At 38.8% G+C, this 18,269-nt stretch overlaps 2 protein-coding genes across 2 annotated transcripts in view; one reads left to right on the top strand and one right to left on the bottom strand.

The window, feature by feature from the left end:
• Positions 1-927: 927 nt before the first annotated feature.
• On the bottom strand, positions 928-8,845 carry GNG5 (G protein subunit gamma 5). The gene is made up of 3 exons (XM_047794215.1): positions 8,653-8,845; positions 5,225-5,354; positions 928-1,153 (listed from the first exon to the last, which is right to left on the bottom strand). Exons 1-2 carry the CDS (start codon positions 8,731-8,733, stop codon positions 5,229-5,231), a joined length of 207 nt encoding a protein of 68 aa, XP_047650171.1. The 5' UTR covers positions 8,734-8,845; the 3' UTR covers positions 928-1,153; positions 5,225-5,228.
• Positions 8,846-8,939: 94 nt separating this feature from the next.
• Positions 8,940-18,269, top strand: part of SPATA1 (spermatogenesis associated 1) — a 46,122-nt gene continuing 36,792 nt past the window's right edge. The window contains exons 1-2 of the mRNA XM_047794217.1: positions 8,940-9,061; positions 16,515-16,686. Coding sequence (XP_047650173.1) covers positions 16,585-16,686 — 102 coding nt within the window. The 5' untranslated portion in view covers positions 8,940-9,061; positions 16,515-16,584. The remainder of the gene's footprint in view (positions 9,062-16,514; positions 16,687-18,269) is intronic.

Below are 18,269 nucleotides of genomic sequence, written 5' to 3'. Positions count from 1 at the left end.
CTGGTTTCCTATCAGACTAATATTTACATTTTACTTCTGTTTCCTGAAAATAAATATTGGGAGTGATGTTTCTAGAATGTCTTAACATTTCCTTAAGCCTTTTAAGAAGGATAAAATATTTTAAATCAAAATGGTTTACTAGAGACTTAAAGCAAAAGTTGCAAATTACTGAAGCTAATCTTTAATTCCTTTTCTCTTGGTACTTCTTTACCTCATTACACTGTACAGTAGTACTCCATTAAGATATTCTCTCAGGCTCTGAAGGTTTTGTACATTTTTTTTTTCTTTTTTTTTCTAATTTTGTATTTTGCCTTTTCTAGGGCTGCTCTCATGGCATATGGTGGTTCCTAGGCTAGGGGTTGAATTGGAGCTGTAGCTGCCGGCCTACACCAGAGCCACAGCAACACGGGATCCGAGCCGTGTATGCAACCTACACCACAGCTCACGGCCAACACCAGATCCTTAACCCACTGAGCGAGGCCAGGGATCGAACCTGCAACCTCATGGTTCCTAGTCGGATTCGTTAACCACTGAGCCATGATGGGGACTCCAGTTTTTGTACATTTTCTAATGGAATTCTTATGTCAAATCTTATTAGGAAAGCCATCTATTATAAAAGTAAATAACTTTTAGGTATAATGGTAATAACCAATACGAAAGTTTATTAGAAAACAAAGTTAACCCTATAAACAACTCACGAACAGAAACTATTATTATTATTAGCCTCCTCCTGACCTTAAGAAAGTAAGTTTGCAGCTTAATTCTCCAGCAGATTTGTAAATGTATGGCATAAAGTGAGATGAGTTGATGGAACAAACACAAAACTTAACCCCAATGATTATGGGAAAATTGTCATTCTTTTTAGGTGTTCAAAACAATAAACAGTGTTTAGTACCAATAATATAAAATACCAATAATCAAAAAACATTTGTACTAAGTATTTTATTGTATGCTGCTGCCAGTGCATATAAAACAATTACCCTTGTGAAAAAGAAATTCATGAAAATTCAGAGAGGTAGATGTTAAGGACTGACAAAAGTATAAGTTTGTTTTGTATAGTATGGCACGTGTTACAGAGATAGGCTTTTATACAGGCTTCAAATTTAGCTCTCCTTGGAATATTCACTGGTTCATGAAAAGTGGTTTAGAAAACCTGAAATGAAAAAAAAAAGTAAATTAGGATAAAGTTATCATAAGAACAATAGTTTTTTTCTGAATAGCAGTATATCTTACATAACTTTTAGGTCATTCATTTGAATATCAGCTCATAAAGTACTTAAAGTAAGCAGACATCACAGACCTCTGGGTGTGGGGGAGAAACAAAATAGAAAATGCCTGTGGTGTAAATGTTAACTTTCTCTCATAACTTTCAGAACCACTCTAAAATATATGTAACTTATAGTTTATAGGGAGTTCCCATCGTGGCTCTGTGGTTAACAAATCCGACCAGGAACCATGAGGTTGCAGATTCGATCCCTGACCTTACTCAGTGGGTTAAGGATCTGGCATTGCTGTGAGCTGTGGTATATATAGGTCGCAGAGATGGCTCAGATCTGGTGTTGCTGTGGCTGTGCTGCAGACCAGCAGCTACAGCTCCAGTTTGACTCCAAGCCTAGGAAACTCCATGTGCCATGGGTATGGCCCTGAAAAGACAAAAGACAAAAAAAAATTTAAAAATAAAAATCGCTTAAGCTGAGAAAAATCTGAATACCCCTAGAAAATGAGCAATACCACTGAAGAAAGCAAGATGCAATCATTTCTATTTACCTATATAAACTTATTCACAAAGAGAAATGTGTAAGTGGATATTCACTACAGTAATGTTTTAACAGCAAAAAACTAGAAACAGCCTAAATGCAACTCAGAAGGGGCATGGATAAATAAGGTTTATACACATGAACTACTGTTCCGCATACTATACAGAAATAGAGACTAAACAATCTATGGATTAACACAAATCTGAGAAAAAAAAGTGCAATTTAATAGTTCTTCAAAAATAATAGCTACGTTGGAGTTCCCACTCTGGAACACTGGGTTGAAAATCTGACTGCAGGTCACTGTGGAGGCACAGGCTCTATCCCCAGCCAGGGCAGTGGGTTAAGGATCCAGTGTTGCCACAGCATAGGTCACAGATTGAACCTGGCTGGAGAACTGCCATATGCCACATGTGTGACCATTAAAAAAAAAAAAAAAAAAAAAGCTGTTTTAAAACTATAAAACATAATATATATAGTAAAAAAGTAAAAACATGGGCGTAACAACTTCAGGATAAGTTACCTAAATGGAAAGGTAGAAAAGGTATCTTCTATTTCTTTTTTTTTTGTCTTTTGTTGTTGTTACTGTTGTTGCTATTTCTTGGGCCGCTCCCGCAGCATATGGAGGTTCCCAGGCTAGGGGTTGAATTGGAGCTGTAGCCACCGGCCTATGCCAGAGCCACAGCAACTTGGGATCCGAGCCGCGTCTGCAACCTACACCACAGCTCACGGCAACGCCAGATCGTTAACCCACTGAGCAAGGGCAGGGACCGAACCCGCAACCTCATGGTTCCTAGTCGGATTTGCTAACCATTGCGCCACGACGGGAACTCCCTATTTATTTTTAATAAAAACTAACAAACCAATTGAGGATAGTAACACTTATTTAAAAATTTGTTACTTCATTACAAAAATGTTCAAAAAGCATAAATAGAATCGGTGATAATGTTTAGTCTCATTTAATATATTTAAATTAGTGTAAATTACAAAAACAAAATAGGCAGAAAATAGCATATAGTCTGAGGTCTGTCAAGGGCTCAACAAAAAAGTACTTAAACTTTAGGTGGAACAGCGAAGTTGAGTAATGCAGTAATTATCAAGGTTATTAAATTTTAAATGTCATTCCTTACTGAATAATTTTATTTATAGAAATTTATTGTAAAGAAATAGGTAAAATATACATATAGGTACCAAGACCTTCATCTCATTGTAGCCTCAAATTTGAAAACCTCAATATTCCATGAAGTATAAGTTATAGTACAAGCACATAAAATCTCATTTACAAAGACTATTAAATGAGAGCACGGAATCCTAACCATCAGACTACCAGGGAACTTACAAAGACTATTAAATAAGAAAATTCAAGTGTTTTTTAAAAACTGAATACTGTGATCATTATTTTTAAACGATTTTTTTTTCCTCTTGAAATACCTGTAAACAGTGGTTATTTCTAGGTGTGCTAATTAATCAGCTAATCATGGTAATGTCTATTTTAATACTTATTTCAAATCATAATATGTACAGTGCTATGGTTTTATAGTAAAACTCCCAGGATTAATAGCCATTATTTTACTTTGAAATCTGGATTCCTATCCCAGTCATATTTTTTTTTTGTCCTTTATCTTTTGTCCTTTTAGGGCCACACTAGTGGCGTATAGAGGTTCCCAGGCAAGGGGCCAAATCAGAGCTGTTGCTGCTGGCCTACAATAGAGCCACAGCAATGCCAGATCCGAGCCACATCTGCGACCTACACCACAGCTCATGGCAATGCCAGGTTCTTAACCCACTGAACAAGGCCAGGGATCAAACCCTCAACCTCATGGTAGGAGCCTAGTCCGATTCATCTCCCCTGCACCACAATGGGAACTCCCCAGCCATATTTAAACCCTGAGCAAGTCATTTAAACACATCTGTAAACTGCTCTGAAAGAGCTTAACTATTTTTAAAGCAAATACTTTATGAAGAGAATATAAGAGAGGTTTAAAAACAACCTTTAATAAACAGTTAATATAAAATTTTCAAAAACCCATGCAGAATTAATACTGCTAGAAGGAACTATTAAACTTAAAATATGAAGGTGCTAGACTATTTAAAAGAATTACTTCCTTACAGTCAAAGGAAAACCCTAACCAATTCAACCAATCATTGTATTTTCTGGAAACATGTTTTACTTATACAGACTTCCTGGACACTCCCAAGTCTACAAAGCTTAATTAGGGAGGGCACAACTATGTAATGTGGTATTTTAGGAAGTAGCTTCCTGGACTTTGAGTAGTCAGAATGTTTATAAAGGGTGTGTGCCATACAGGGTTGTCCTTTTTTTTTCCCCCCCAAGCATTTTTTAAGTTTGCTTCTTGTAGATTAATAGGTGTAAAAAGACACTCTGACTAGTCCTATAGATTTATTAAAGGTACTTTTCAATTATCCATATCATATGTTTTGGTCACATCTCTATTCTTTTTTTTTTTTTTTGTCTTTTTGCTTTTTCTAGGGCTGCTTCCACAGCATATGGAGGTTCCCAGGCTAGGAGTCTAATCAGAGCTGTAGCCACAGGCCTACACCAGAGCCACAGCAACACGGGATCCGAGCCGCATCTGCGACCTACACCACAGCTCACGGCAACGCCGGATCCTTAACCCACTGAGCAAGGCCAGGGATCGAACTGGCAACTTCATGGTTCCTAGTCGGATTCATTAACCACTGAGCCACCACGGGAACTCCCCTATTCTTAATATTATATTTTTGTATACACTGACATTCATTCTGTAAGGTTACAGGTTAATATGTAAAAATATGTTTTAGACCAGCTTTAGTTTCTTAATCCGCTGAAATCCAATCCACCATCTACCACCATGAACTTATTCATCTCATTTCTCTCTTGTTTTATCTTTACCTAACAAACAAGAATAAAAGTAAAAACCTGTTATTACCCCTCCAAATACCCAGCACCATGTCAGCTTATTCAACTATCTCCAGAATTTCTCTTAAATTCACTACTCCCAGTTCTTTGTTGTGCTGTTTTATTGGATCATAATCCAAATCAAGCGACAGTACTTTGAGTCACCACCATAAACAATGCAGGTTTTAAAATTGTGTAAACATATGCTAGGTATACAAAATAAAACTTAGCTACTTAACTAATATTTGGGGACACCAGACTATACCATTAGGCCAATGCTATAAAAGGTAACATGCCTTGTCATAGCAGTAAAATTTTGTAGTAATTCTAGTAACTACTATGTCCTCTTTATGGTTATTAAATCAGAGGATTAACCCTTTCTGGTAAAAAAGAAAGTCTTCATGACTACAAACGAGCAAATTTCATCAATCCTCACAAAACAAGAAGACTATAAACTCCAAGTGTCAAACAAAAGTGTATGGATAATCTTACTCAATTTACAAATGCTGCAAAGAAAGAGACTTGACCCCAACTCTGTGGGGTTTTGTTGTTTTTATTTAAGGAAACTTACCTGACTACAAAAAGGAACAGACTTTCTGGGGTCTGAAAGGATTCGTACTTGAAGAGACTCCAGTCAGCAGGGGGTCATGTTGAGCATTTTGCAGACAAAACTGTTTCAAATCTGCAGCTGCCTGGGAAACCTATAACAGAGGGGGTTGGGGAGGGGAATGAGGGATGGTGAAAATGTTTCAATAAAGCTTTCTCAAATCTTCAAAAATACCTGCCAATAAACACTTCTCTTAATTCAAAGAAGACATATACAGATTTAAGGTCAACAGTCATATATTCAGCTCTCCTTGCTAGTTTAACTTGCCAGTGTAACCCTGAGTGTACCCAACAGTCTTGCTTTTTATTAAAAACAGTACAAAGAGTATTATAGGTTAAGCAAAAAGTATTAAAATGCTAGTAAACTATCACTCTGTCTTGGAAGCAATATACTGGGAAAATCCTACTCTGAATGAACAGTTCATTGTTTTGGTATTATGTACCATCAGTTGTTTAATGTTATAAAACTGGACAGTGCAATAGTATCTGTTCAATGTCACGTTACTGAAAGGCTGATTAGCAAACTTCAGTTTATCTTAACAACTTTGCTGAGCAGGCTGCCTTTGAGAAACTGTATATCTGCCTTAAGTGTGATTAAGTAATTTTCATATATGCAATGCCACTCAAACAGGACTTAAAGAATTTTGGCTTCATAGAACTTTGGCTTCATAGTTATTTTCTTTATGTCATGTATCACTTAATCATCTACTATTTGTATACATTCTGATAAGGTGTGAGCAGGATACCAAAACAAACTGAACAGTTCAAATATATAACATGAATGACTGAAAGATGTCTCAAATAAATACAATATTCTAACTCTTGAGGCTTAGGAGGATGAGGAAAATAATCATTTATCCTATTCTCTGTTTTAATTATCCTCGAGAGGATGAAAACAGGTGTCCATTCTGGCTGGGTAATATTTAGCAATATTTGGTAATATTTGAAAGGGAGCTGAGGGCATCACAAATGCTCCCTATACAAAGAAACCTTGCAGATGACAGCTGTACCCTAGATTAACCTGATAAAAGGATCCATCATCATGAGATGAACTAAACTCTTCTCAAAATCTGTTATTTTTGGCTTATACACCAGTCCAGGGTAATGAGTTCCATAAATTTATTTAACATCTGTATAAGTAAATACAGCAAATGGCCACCCCTACTCCCCAGCAAAGGTGTAGTTACAAAGGAGCAATGGTGGTATCATTTTTCACTATCTTATAACTTGGTTTCATTCACTCACATTAATCAGCAGTAAGGATACAGTAAAGCATCTGTTAATTTTCTGCCTAAAGTGTAGGTAGGCTCCAACCAAACTCCCTTTCACAAACTTCTCATGACCTCTATGTGCCAAATATAATTCTAGGTACTGAGAATATGTAAGAACAGCCAGGACCTTGCTGTTATAGAGCTGACAGTTTAGATGAGGACAGACAAGGCACTCTGCGGAAAAAGGGTGTTTTGTTAGATCATGACCTAAAGGAAAGATGTCTTTGAAGAGGTGACATTTAAACTGAGATTTCTATGACAAGAGATCCAGCCAAGTAACCACAAGTGAGAAAATGAACAGTGAGAATTCCATTTGCTGGGGAGAATGGAGACAAAGGCTCCAAAACTCAAAACAAGCTGCAAGCCTCTAACTCACTAATAATCACCATCCATCCACCCTAAAATCCTGGCATAATTATCAGTGCCCTGGGCTTGGAACAAAATGTATATAGCCAGTTACCAGACATCTGGGAGAGTTTGTCAAACACTTGTGATAATTTCTATCAACTACTCAAACACAAAAGTTTAAAAAGTAAACTCGTGCTAATTCAAAGGTAAAATATCACTAAAAAAGCATTTGGCACAGAATGACAAATAAAATAGAAGCACAAAATTAAATCGAACCAGCCACATTTTGCAACATGTCTAAAAAAAAGCCCACTTAAAGTCCCAATTTACAGTGAGTGCCTCCCTTCCTTGCTACGTACAGCCCTGGCATCAGATAAACCAAGTCTTCTAAAACCACATCACTTGCGGTGGCTTTAATGTCCAAAAGCCTCCTAAATATAGGATGCTTGGCATCATGCTGGGTAATTATTGGAGGAGCTAAGGTTTTCACGGTAAAGCAATCAAGAGTAATTTATTAGTCTAAGGATTTCACCTCATTTTCTTCAGAGACGAGGGCTAAATAGCCCTCCTTAACAGTTACCGCTTTCAACTAGCCTTTTGCCCCCTCCTCCCATTCTCCCCTCCTAGGGCCACTCCAATCTATGATAAAGGCACATCTGAATGAGAACAATGATTTCAGAGTTAAATCCAAATAAGACTAAGCATAAACGACTGGGATAAAGGTAAGAATCTGGAGATTAGAGAAATGGATTCCAAACAGCAATGGAGTTTACAGCACTTAAGGGACAAGAAGGGAGGGGAATCCCATCCCAAGACGGATGGGAATTTCCCTTCCCTCCTGAGGTGACCTTACAGAGTAAACCAGGTCCCTAACATTTCTACTTAAGGAAATAGGTAAATGCCAGACCATCTTACTCCACAAAACATTTCAGGGGGAAGTAAAAAGCAGCCTGATGAACACAGAAGCAAATCATATTAACACCCACCAAAGGCTTTTTCTCAAAAGTAAATAACTCCAGGACAAGGTCAATGCTAAGTAGACGCCAAAATAACACTGATCCACCCTAATTACTTTTTCGGGTATGAGGACCAACAGATATGCCAAGGTCGGAAAGAAGCAAACTGTGCCAGCGTCGAAACGCGCGCTTTGTACGAGGCTATACGGGGCACCAGTAGTGACCTTAGACCCTGGGGACATTTCGAAAGCACGCTTCTTTAACCTACAAAGTTTAGCAAGAATTGTTTTCACGTTCGGTGAATGAGAGAAACTGGAAATAAGAATCTATATACTAAAGGGCGTGGATCTGGGAAAATACTCCCATGAAAAGAAAAAACATGTCTGTTCTGAATCCAATGTCGGATAAAAGCCCGCCAGGTGACGAAGCAGGGGAGCCGGCGGACTGGGCCGGTAAGGGTGCAGACGGCGCGGAGGCGCAGCTACCAGTGAAGAGGCGCCGAGTAGCTGCGGAGGGAGGAGGAGGGAGCAGGGCCGGAATGCGGAAAGCCGCCGTTCCGCCAGGGGCCAGCCGGCCTGGCAGAGTCTGGGGCGGAAAGCAGTAACCGGACCCCCGAACCACACGACCGACCCGCGCCGCTACTTCTCTAGGGCGGGCCGCCGGGATCCCCGCGGCCAAGCGCAGCTTCCCCAAGGAGGCGAGAGCCCCCGGGATGCCCGCCGCAGAGTGCGCATCCCCCAGGGAAGGCGACAGCCGCTGCGCCAGCTCGCCCGCCTCCCCCTCCGTCCCCTCCCCCCCTACCGCCCGCCCCTGCTCACCTTCACGCGGTTGAGCCCAGCCTCCAGCCGGAGCTGCTGAACCACTTTCTTCATGGCGGCGACGCTGGAGGAACCAGACATGGCGCACGGGAGGGCCGGGCAGGTCGGCTGTCCGGGAGGGGTCCGCAGCGGGTCCGAAGGGCCAGGCAGCGAAACGCGCGGCGGGGGCGGGGCTCGGAACTTGGTCTAAGTTTCCGGTTCTCCGTCTGCCGGCTCCACCCTTGGTACGCATGCGCGCCCCCCCCCTTGACTGCGCCTCACCGGCGGGGGCGTGGCCTCAGGGGGCCGGGAGAGAGCAGGGCTCGAGAAGACGCGGTGCGGACGGCGGGCGCTACAACTGCGGGACGCGAGCTCGGCTGGACGTCTATCCTCTCCGCCCTCCCTTCCCAGAGAAGCCAGTGCGGGAGAGGTAAGGGAAGAGCTTGTCGTTATCCTGCAAGACCCAAGAGGGGCCCTGAAGAGGACCGGGGAGGGATGGCCGGTGCTTTGAGAATTTGTAAAAGGCCGGGTGGCGGCGCCGAGGAGGTTCTAGTTTTCCTGATGGAGTTGGCAACAGAAGTGGAGGGAAGGGAACGGGAGAGCCCCGGCGTAGGCTCTGGAAGTACCAACTTGAGTCAGTGGCACTTTCCCCTTAGAGACGTGTCCCTAAGTGACCGGAGCTTGTCCCAGGGGTGGCCCATCCGCACCCGCACCGTTGTAGCCCAGAAGCCGAAAGAGGGCGTGGCGGCCGCCTTTTCCGTTGAAGGGGACCGGGATGCGGGAGGCGAGAAGCAGGGGCGCCGGTTCGGTGGAGAAAAGAGCATCTGCACAAGGTTTGGCTGCTGGCACCTCTTACTTCTTGGCTTTTTTGGAGGAGACTATGAAGAACGAAGGTGCTGGCGGAAGATTACATTTGTCTCTTGACTTTTTCACTTGGGGGATAAAGGCTTGTTCAAAAATAAAACCTTTTGTTTTGAGAAAGTTTGCTTTTTTATAATTCCGTTATAACTCATTACCTGCTGCTTGAAATTGATCTTCAAAGGAGTTTTCTTGGAGAGAGAGTAAGATCTAACCAAGCAAAAGAGGCTCAGCCAGTGCATGTTTCACCCGTGGGAATATATGTCACGTCACAGCCCTTAGGACAAGTGTTTCCTATTCGGTTGGGATCAGCGAATACACTGATGTATTTTAGAAACACGAATAACTTTGTCATTAATGCCTTTCAATTTTTTTGTATAAAGGGAAAATCCATATGCTCTATGTGAACAAAACCTAATTTACAGAACAGTTTCAAATCATTTCACGTGAAGCTTTGAATTCTGGCTCTATCACTTAACCTTAATATCCCTGGGCAGTCCCCTTAAACTTCACTGAGCCTCTGTTTCCTCATTTCAAAATGAAATAATAAAGCTTACTTCCCAGAATTATCTTTGAGATGAAATGAAATTAGATATGTAAAGAATATTACAGGTATTTCAGTAAATGTCACTTCTTTCTCTTCCTCGCCTAGTAGTATTTAAAATTATTTCACCTCTGGTGACTTGACCAATCTCACTCATACTTTACAAATTTGTACAATTAAATATATTTACTCAAAGAATGCTCCATTTTCACCGTAGTTATAGAAGATGCCCCTAAACTCTGTAAGAACTGTGAAATAGTACTAGAAGGGATTTCAAGGAATATATAGTCCAGTCCTCTTCTATGAAGAAGAGTGTTGAGAAATAAGCCAAGCCTGTATTATTTTAAGCTTAAAATATCCTCAGAGAAAAAGTTTGTTTTTTCCATTATTGTGAAGAGGGACCACAGAGTTTGGACTGCTATCTAAAATTAAAATATTATCTTAATTTTTATCTAGTGTCTATCTAATAAAGGATGTAATTCAGGATAGGAGAGGAGAATAAATATTGAGTTCATTTTTAAGTTTGATACCATCTCAGGTGATGAGCAATAAATATGGTTTATGAACCACCAATATCTTGTAAAACAGGCCATGTTCTTTGAATTTCCACAATGATTTAAAACATTTCAAAGACCTTACCATCCTTACATAGATGTTCACATTTAAGATGGTTTAAGACAGGCCCTGTTGTAAAAACAATCTGAAACCAAGAGAATCCTTATAACAATGCATGACCAGAAAACACAACCAAGAAATCTAGGCCTCTCTCCTATTGAGGCCTTGATGTGGCTTTGGGATCCTTTTCAGTAACTCACTTTTGTGTGGCCAATACCAGTTGATGAGATTTAGTATGCAAGATAAAGCCATTTTCCATTCCTGGCAGGGGGTGTCATAAAGCAAAAGTATGCCATAAATGAAAGATTAGAATTCTATAGTCACTTTATCTTTGACTATCCATTTATCAGTCTTTTTTTGGTTGAATTGCCATTCTTTTATTCATTAGCTTATTACTAATAGGTGAATAATCTGAAAATCCAAAAGGTTGTATTTCAGGAGCTAGATGTGAAATGTGATTTGGTTAGAATCAGCTATAGATTCTAAGCATGCTAAAGAGGCTAATCAAGCCTCTTTAGTTTTTGAAAGCAGAGGTTTACTCAAGTTACCTCAGGCAGTAAAGAAATGTAAAGATCAAGTAGAGGAGTAGTGGAGACAGTTATGCCATAGAAATCCAAAAAACAGAAACTATTGCACTGATAGGCCAGACTTGGAGTAGATGAAATGTTAGGAACCTCAACAGCAAAAAAGTTTGACTCCTCTCTAGTGCTTTGCTGTATGAATCACCTATGCATATTCTCAGTTGGCTTCTCATTACCACCAGTTCAGTCAGTTATTCTCTTGCAAATGTTTATTTCTTTTTCTGTCATTGTTTACAAGTAATTACATCTTTCTCATAACATCGGCTTACCTCATGGCTGTCATACGATTTCATGATTTCCCTTTCGACATTTTTTTGCTTTAATATCTCCTAATTACATATTTGAATCATGAGTTCTTCTCCCAGTTCTAATTCCTAAGGGCTCATCTTTTCATGCCAGGCCACTTTGTTTCTGGCCAGCCAGGATTTGGTCTTTAGTATTGATCCAGTCAGAAATGACAAAAGGAATTGTAGCTCAAAACATGGCTTCTTTGCCATTCCTTTAGATAGTATAGTGGGGAAGTTTACCTTAGGATAATAGTGAAGTAAGTCTTGATGTACTGTCTTGAGTTCACTTAATTAAAAATATGTTCTGAAATAAAATATCAAGCTTTTAATGCATGCATAGAAATTCTAGTATCCTAGTGAATGAATGCCCATGTGCTGCAATTATTATGCATTATTACCGTTAATTCTTATCTAATAATGAAGTTTATGTATATAACTTTTTATATAACATATATATATATATATATATATATAAGCTTTGTTTAGGTTCATAATAGACACTATTATTAGTACAATGTCAGAAAGAGCCTCTGGGTAGGTATAGAAATGGGAAGATCTTAACGTTTTCTTTAAATGTTAACATATTTAAAATAGAGTTTGAGGTTGAATCGACAAATCACATTTTGTTTTAACTTGCAAAAATTTTTATAGGGAATAATGTGTGGAAATAATTTGATTTGAAAGATTTTATGTCCCAGGATATAATATTTTAATTTTGACACCATTGGAACAATTGGTGGACTCCGGTAGGATTTTGTGGAGATGTAATCAGTACCTGATCACAGTAATTAATTCTAAGTTTTGTCAGATTTAAATCACTATTTTAAATATAAAGCTAAGTAAAGCAATGCTTTGGAATCTTAAAAGAGCTGCTCTGCAGTTGGTATGATAGTGTATCTTTAAGGATTGTCCTGCTTGGATAATTTTTTTAGAGTAATAATTCAGCAACCTTATTTTTCAACATTTATTATATATTTATATGCTTCAAATTTTATTCTGTATTCTTGCAAACTGCCATAACTTTTCTGAGGAAATACACAGGAAAGAATATACAAACATAGATACCCAAATTTGATATATTTAAAGACCGATGTTTTTACCTGGAATAATTGTTCATATTTATAATTGTTGAGGTATCCAAGCCCAGGAAGAAATACATAAGGTAAAATAGTTTACATCATTCTGTAACATTTGTGTAAGTTTAGTCTTTCCAGTTCCAAAAGTATATTCCTACTTTATGTAAAATACTATGTATATGTAACTTTTATTTTTTTAGCAAAATACGCCTGTTAATTTTATTTTACTTATTTTTAGTTTTTTTGTCTTTTTTGGGTTTTTTTGCTTAATGTATTTTATTTTTTTATTACTCAATGAATTTATTACATTTATAGTTGTACAGTGTTCATCACAATCCAATTTTATAGGCTTTCCACCCACAACCCCAGCACATCCCTTCAGCCCCTGAACTGTCTCCTTGGGAAACCATAAGTTTTTCAAAGTCTGTAAGTTAGTACCTGTTTTGCAAAGAAGTTCAGTCCGTCCTTTTTTCAGATTCCACAATGTCAGTGAAAGCATTTGATGTTGGTGTCTCATTGTGTGGCTGACTTCACTTAGCATGATAATTTCTAGGTCCATCCATGTTGCTAAAAATGCTGGTATTTCATTCATTTTAATGGCTGAATAATATTCCGTTGTGTATATGTACCACATCTTCTTAATCCACTCCTCTGTGGATGGACATTTAGGTTGTTTCCATGTCTTGGCTATTGCAAATAGTGCTGCAATGAACATTGGAGTACCTGTGTCTTTGCGAGTCGTGGTTTTCTCTAGATAGATGCCCAGGAGTGGGGTTGCTGGATCAAATGGTAGTTCTATGTTTAGTTTTCTGAGGAATCTCCATACTGCTTTCCACACCAATTTACAATCCCATCAACAGTGTCCTGGGTTCCTTTTTCTCCACACCCTCTCCAGAACTTACTGTTTGTAGACGTTTTGATGATGGCCATTCTGGCTGGTGTAAGGTGGTATCTCATAGTGGTTTTGATTTGCATCTCCCTAATGATGAGTGATGTTGAACATCTTTTCATGTGCTTTTTGGCCATCTGTATGTCTTCTTTGGAGAACTGTCTGTTTAGATCTTCTGCCCATTTTTTGATGGGGTTGTTTGTTTTTTTGGTATGGAGCTGTAGGAGGTGTTTATAAATTTTGGAGATGAATCCCTTGTCAGTTGATTCACTTGCAAAGATTTTCTCCCATTCTGTGGGTTGTCTTTTCATTCTGTTTAGGGTTTCCTTTGCTGTGCAGAAACTTTGAAGTTTGATTAGGTCCCATTTGTTTATTTTTATTTTCATTGTCATTACTCTAAGAGGTACATCTGAGAAGATGTTGCTGTCGTTTATGTCAGAGAGTGTTTGGCCTATGTTTTCCTCTAAGAGTTTTATCAGTGTCTGATCTTATATCTAGGTCTTTAATCCATTTTGAGTTTATTTTTGTGTGTGGTATTAGGGAGTGTTCTAATTTCATTCTTTTCCATGTGGCTGTCCAGTTTTCCCAGCACCACTTATTGAACAAGCTGTCCTTTCTCCATTGTATATTCTTGCCTCCTTTGTCATAGATGAGTTGGCTGTTGGTGTGTGGGTGTAATTCTAGGCTTTCTATCCTGTTCCACTGATCTATATTTCTGTCTTTGTGCCAGTACCATATGGCTTTGATGACTATGGCTTTGTAGTATAGTCTGAAGTGAGGGAGCCTGATTCTTCCAGCTCCATGTTTCTTTTTCAGGATGTCTTTGGCTATTCTGGGTCTTTTGTGCTTCCAAACAAACTTTAAAATATTTTGTTTGAGTTCTGTGAAAAATGTCCTTGGTAATTTGATGGGGATTGCATTGAATCTGTTGATTGCCTTGGATAGTATAGTCATTTTGATAATATTGATTCTTACAATCCCAGAACATGGTATGTCTTTCCATCTATTTGTGTCATCTTTGATTTCTTTCATCAGTGTCTTATAGTTTTCAGAGTACAGGTCTTTTGTCTCTTTAGGTAGGTTTACTCCTAGGTATTTTATTCTTTTGGATGTGATGGTAAACGGGATTGCTTCCCTAATTTCTCTTTCTGATCTTTCATTGTTAGTGTATAGAAATGCTGTCAATTTCTGTGTATTAATTTTGTATCCTGTGACTTTGCCAAATTCATGGATGAGCTCTAACAGTTTTCTGGTAGAGTCTAGGATTCTCTAGGTATAGTATCATGTCATCTGCAGATAGTGATGGTTTTAATTCTTCCTTTCCAATTTGGACTCCCTTTATTTCTTTTTTTTCTCTGATTGCTGTGGCTAGGACTTCCAAAACTATGTTGAATAGTAGTGGCGAGAGCGGACATCCTTGTCTTGTTCCTGATCTCAGTGGAATTCTTTTGGCTTTTCACCATTGAGAATGATGTACGCTGTGGGTTTGTCATATATGGCCTTTATTATGTTGAGGTAGGTTCCCTCTATGCCCACTTTCTGAAGGGTTTTTATCAGAAATGGGTGTTGAGTTTTTTTGTCTTTTTGTCTTTTCAGGGCCACACACCCCACGGCACATGGAGGGTCCCAGGCTAGGGGTCAAATCGGAGCTGTAGCTGCCGGCCTACACCACAGCCACAGCAACTCAGGATCTGAGCCGTGTCTGTGACCTACACCGTAACTCAAGGCATGCTGGATCCTTTAACCCACTGAGCAAGGCCAGGAATCGAACTCTCATCCTCATGGTTGCTAGGCGGGTTCACTAACTACTGAGCCATGACAGGAATTCCTATTTTTTTTGTTTTATAATGATTTTTATTTTTTCCATTATAGCTGGCTTATAGTGTTCTCTCAATTTTTTACTGTGCAGCAAGGTGACCTAGTCACACATACATATAGACATTCTATTTTCACAGATTATCATGCTCCATCATAAGTGACTAGATGTAGTTCCCAGTGCTATACAGCAGGATCTCATTGCTTATCCATTCCAAAGGCAATAGTTTGCATCTGTTAACCCCAAATTCCCAGTCCATCCCCCTCCCCCTTGGCAACCACAAGTCTGTTCCCCATGTCCATGATTTTCTTTTCTGTGGAAAGGTTCATTTGTGCCATATATTAGATTCCAGGTATAAGTGATATCATATGGTATTTGTCTTTCTCTTTCTGCCTTACTTCACTTAGTTTGAGAGTGGTTCCGTCCATGTTGCTGCAAATGGCATTATTTTGTTCTTTTTTATGGCTGAGTAGTATTCCATTGTGTGTGTGTGTGTATACCACATTTTCTTAATCCAGTCATCTGTCAGTGGATATTTCAGTTGTATATTTAGCTTTAATTTTTGACGAAGAGAAAATGAAAAAGATTTTTTTTTTTGGCTGCACCCATGGCATGTGGAAGTTCCATGGACCAGGAATCGAAGCCACACTGCAACAACAACCCAAGCCACTGCATTGACAATGCTGGATCTTTAACCCACTGTGCCACCAGGGAACTCTGAAAATGAATTGTTTAAATATAGCTAAAGAATGTTCTGATCACAAGCCTTTTTTTTTTTTTTTTTTATCTTTTTAGGGCCACACCCTCGGCATGTGGAGGTTCTTGCAGGCTAGGGGTCAAATCGAAGCTGTAACCTCTGGCCTACATCACAGCCACAGTAATGCAGGATCCAAACTGCATCTGCGACCCACACCACAGCTCACGGCAATGCCAGATCCTTAACCACTGAGCAAAGCCAGGGATCGAACCCACAACCTCATGGCTCATATGTTTCTACTGCGCCAGGACGGGAACTCCTCACAAGTCTATTTTAATATAATTTACCACTTAGTCATATGGGATGTATTTTCATTTCATTGCAGTTACCAGCTGTACTTACTAGTAATATATGTCTTTTTGAATTATTATAATAAGATTGTATACTTATCTAAGATTTTATTTTAAATCTATTTTAAAGTCTTTTGTGTTTTTCTTTTTACTTTTTGAATGAATCAAAGACCAGAATGAGTGGAATACCGTCTTAAATAAGTCAAAAATCTATTATAACATTTATTAAATACTACTTAAATGAAGAAAGATAAAAAAGCCTGCAAAATTTCAACCAGTAATTACCCTCTTCAGACACTGGGGAATATGTCCCTCAATTCAAGTCGACCTTCCTCATCCGAGGTAAGAAAATCTTTTTATATTAAAATATAAGAAAAATCTGTTCATCATTGGTTTTGAAAAATTTTGCTAAAGCATACAATATGGATTATATGAAGCATTGGGTACTAACTCCACTGTGAACACAGCTTCCCTTTTATCTCCAAGTACTGTGATTATACTGGGACCTGTAGGGTGTTGATCCTATCACTTTTTTTTTTTTACATATTCCTCACCTCAGGATGCCCTCCATGGCCTGCTTAAATACCACAGAGCAGTCTTGAGCACTCTCTTGCACATTTTACTTCTTCCCCTCTCTCATTTCATTATTCACCTTGACAAAACAAAATCCCTGGTTAATGTCTTTCTTCCCCCTTTCTTCACATATACCTAGAGTGGAACACAGCTAGAGAAGAATGACTGTTCTCACTTTAATGGCCATGAATCTCAAGTGGAACTTTTTTTGCTGGAAGACAATAAGACTGTCTCCTACTCACTTATTCACTCTTCCACTATTCTAGATAGTTATTTCATACCTTCTCAAACCCCCAATACCTTCTTTGACTTTTTTCTTTAAATTAACTCCAGTCAAGCTTTCACTCCACTGCTCAACCAAAACTGTTCTGTTAAGTTCACCTTTACATTACTAAATCTAATGTTAATTCTTATTCCACACATGCTTGATCTGTGTGTGCAAAATAGCTGACACCATTCATCACTCTCTCGTCTTTGACATAATTTCTTCATTGGCTTTTAGCATACACATTTTCTTGGTTTTCCTTCTTTATTCCTTGTTATTCATTCTTAGTCTTCTTTGCTGCCTGTCTTCTTGATCTCTTAATATTGGGGAATTTCAGGGGTCAGCTCTTTGTTCTCTTCTCTGTCTCCACTCTTGTGATCTCATTCAATCTAGCAGCTTTAAATACCAACTTTAGGCTAGGTATTCTTAATTTTTATCCCCATCCCAATTCTCCTTCCCAAACTCCATATTGATATTTTTCAAATGCCTACTTGAAATCTGCACTTGGATGGCCAGTAGACTGCTGAAATTTAACATGTCTAAAACTTCTCTACTGTTCTCCCCGCACACAAGCCAAACCTGTACCTGTCTCAGTTGATGGCAAATGCATCCTTTCAGTATCTGAGGCCAGACATCTTGAAGTTATACTTGAGAGTTTACTCAACCTTCACTTCTAATGGATTCACTCTGGTTTGAAATTATATGCAAAATCTGACCACTTCCTATCCCCTCTATTTCTAGCACATTGGTCTGAGCCACTATCACTTCACACTTTAATTATTCAGATAACTTTATAACAGCTTCCATTTTCTTGTCTTTATAACCTGTTCTATTATCCTTTTAATAGTTATTAAATATAGAAAGATTTGGAAGTAGACTGTTAGGTATATCCACATGGGAAGTAATATGTAATACAGGGTACCATTTATGAAGTGATCTTAACCCAGTTAATTAACTTGTGTCAATTGAGGGCCTTACAGTTAACTATTTACAGGAGATAAAAGGATTGGAGAAATAAGTTAAATGACACCTTAGGAGTTAATAAGGTCAATTCAGAATGCAGAACATACTATAAAACAATTGGTCC

The sequence above is a fragment of the Phacochoerus africanus genome, chromosome 8 (genome assembly GCF_016906955.1).
Source record: "Phacochoerus africanus isolate WHEZ1 chromosome 8, ROS_Pafr_v1, whole genome shotgun sequence".
NCBI classification, from domain to species: domain Eukaryota; kingdom Metazoa; phylum Chordata; class Mammalia; order Artiodactyla; family Suidae; genus Phacochoerus; species Phacochoerus africanus.
The sequence above is the reverse complement of the archived record's forward strand: the minus strand, read 5'-3'. Positions and strand labels throughout refer to the sequence as shown.

What these genes read in the sequence shown, in the direction of transcription:
- GNG5 (XM_047794215.1), bottom strand. Translation starts at nt 8,733, where the DNA reads ATGTCTGGTTCCTCCAGCGTCGCCGCCATGAAGAAAGTGGTTCAGCAG. An exon ending in CTGGGCTCAACCGCGTGAAG is followed by an intron (nt 5,355 to 8,652) that starts GTGAGCAGGGGC and finishes CCTCTGTTATAG; the next exon opens with GTTTCCCAGGCAGCTGCAGA.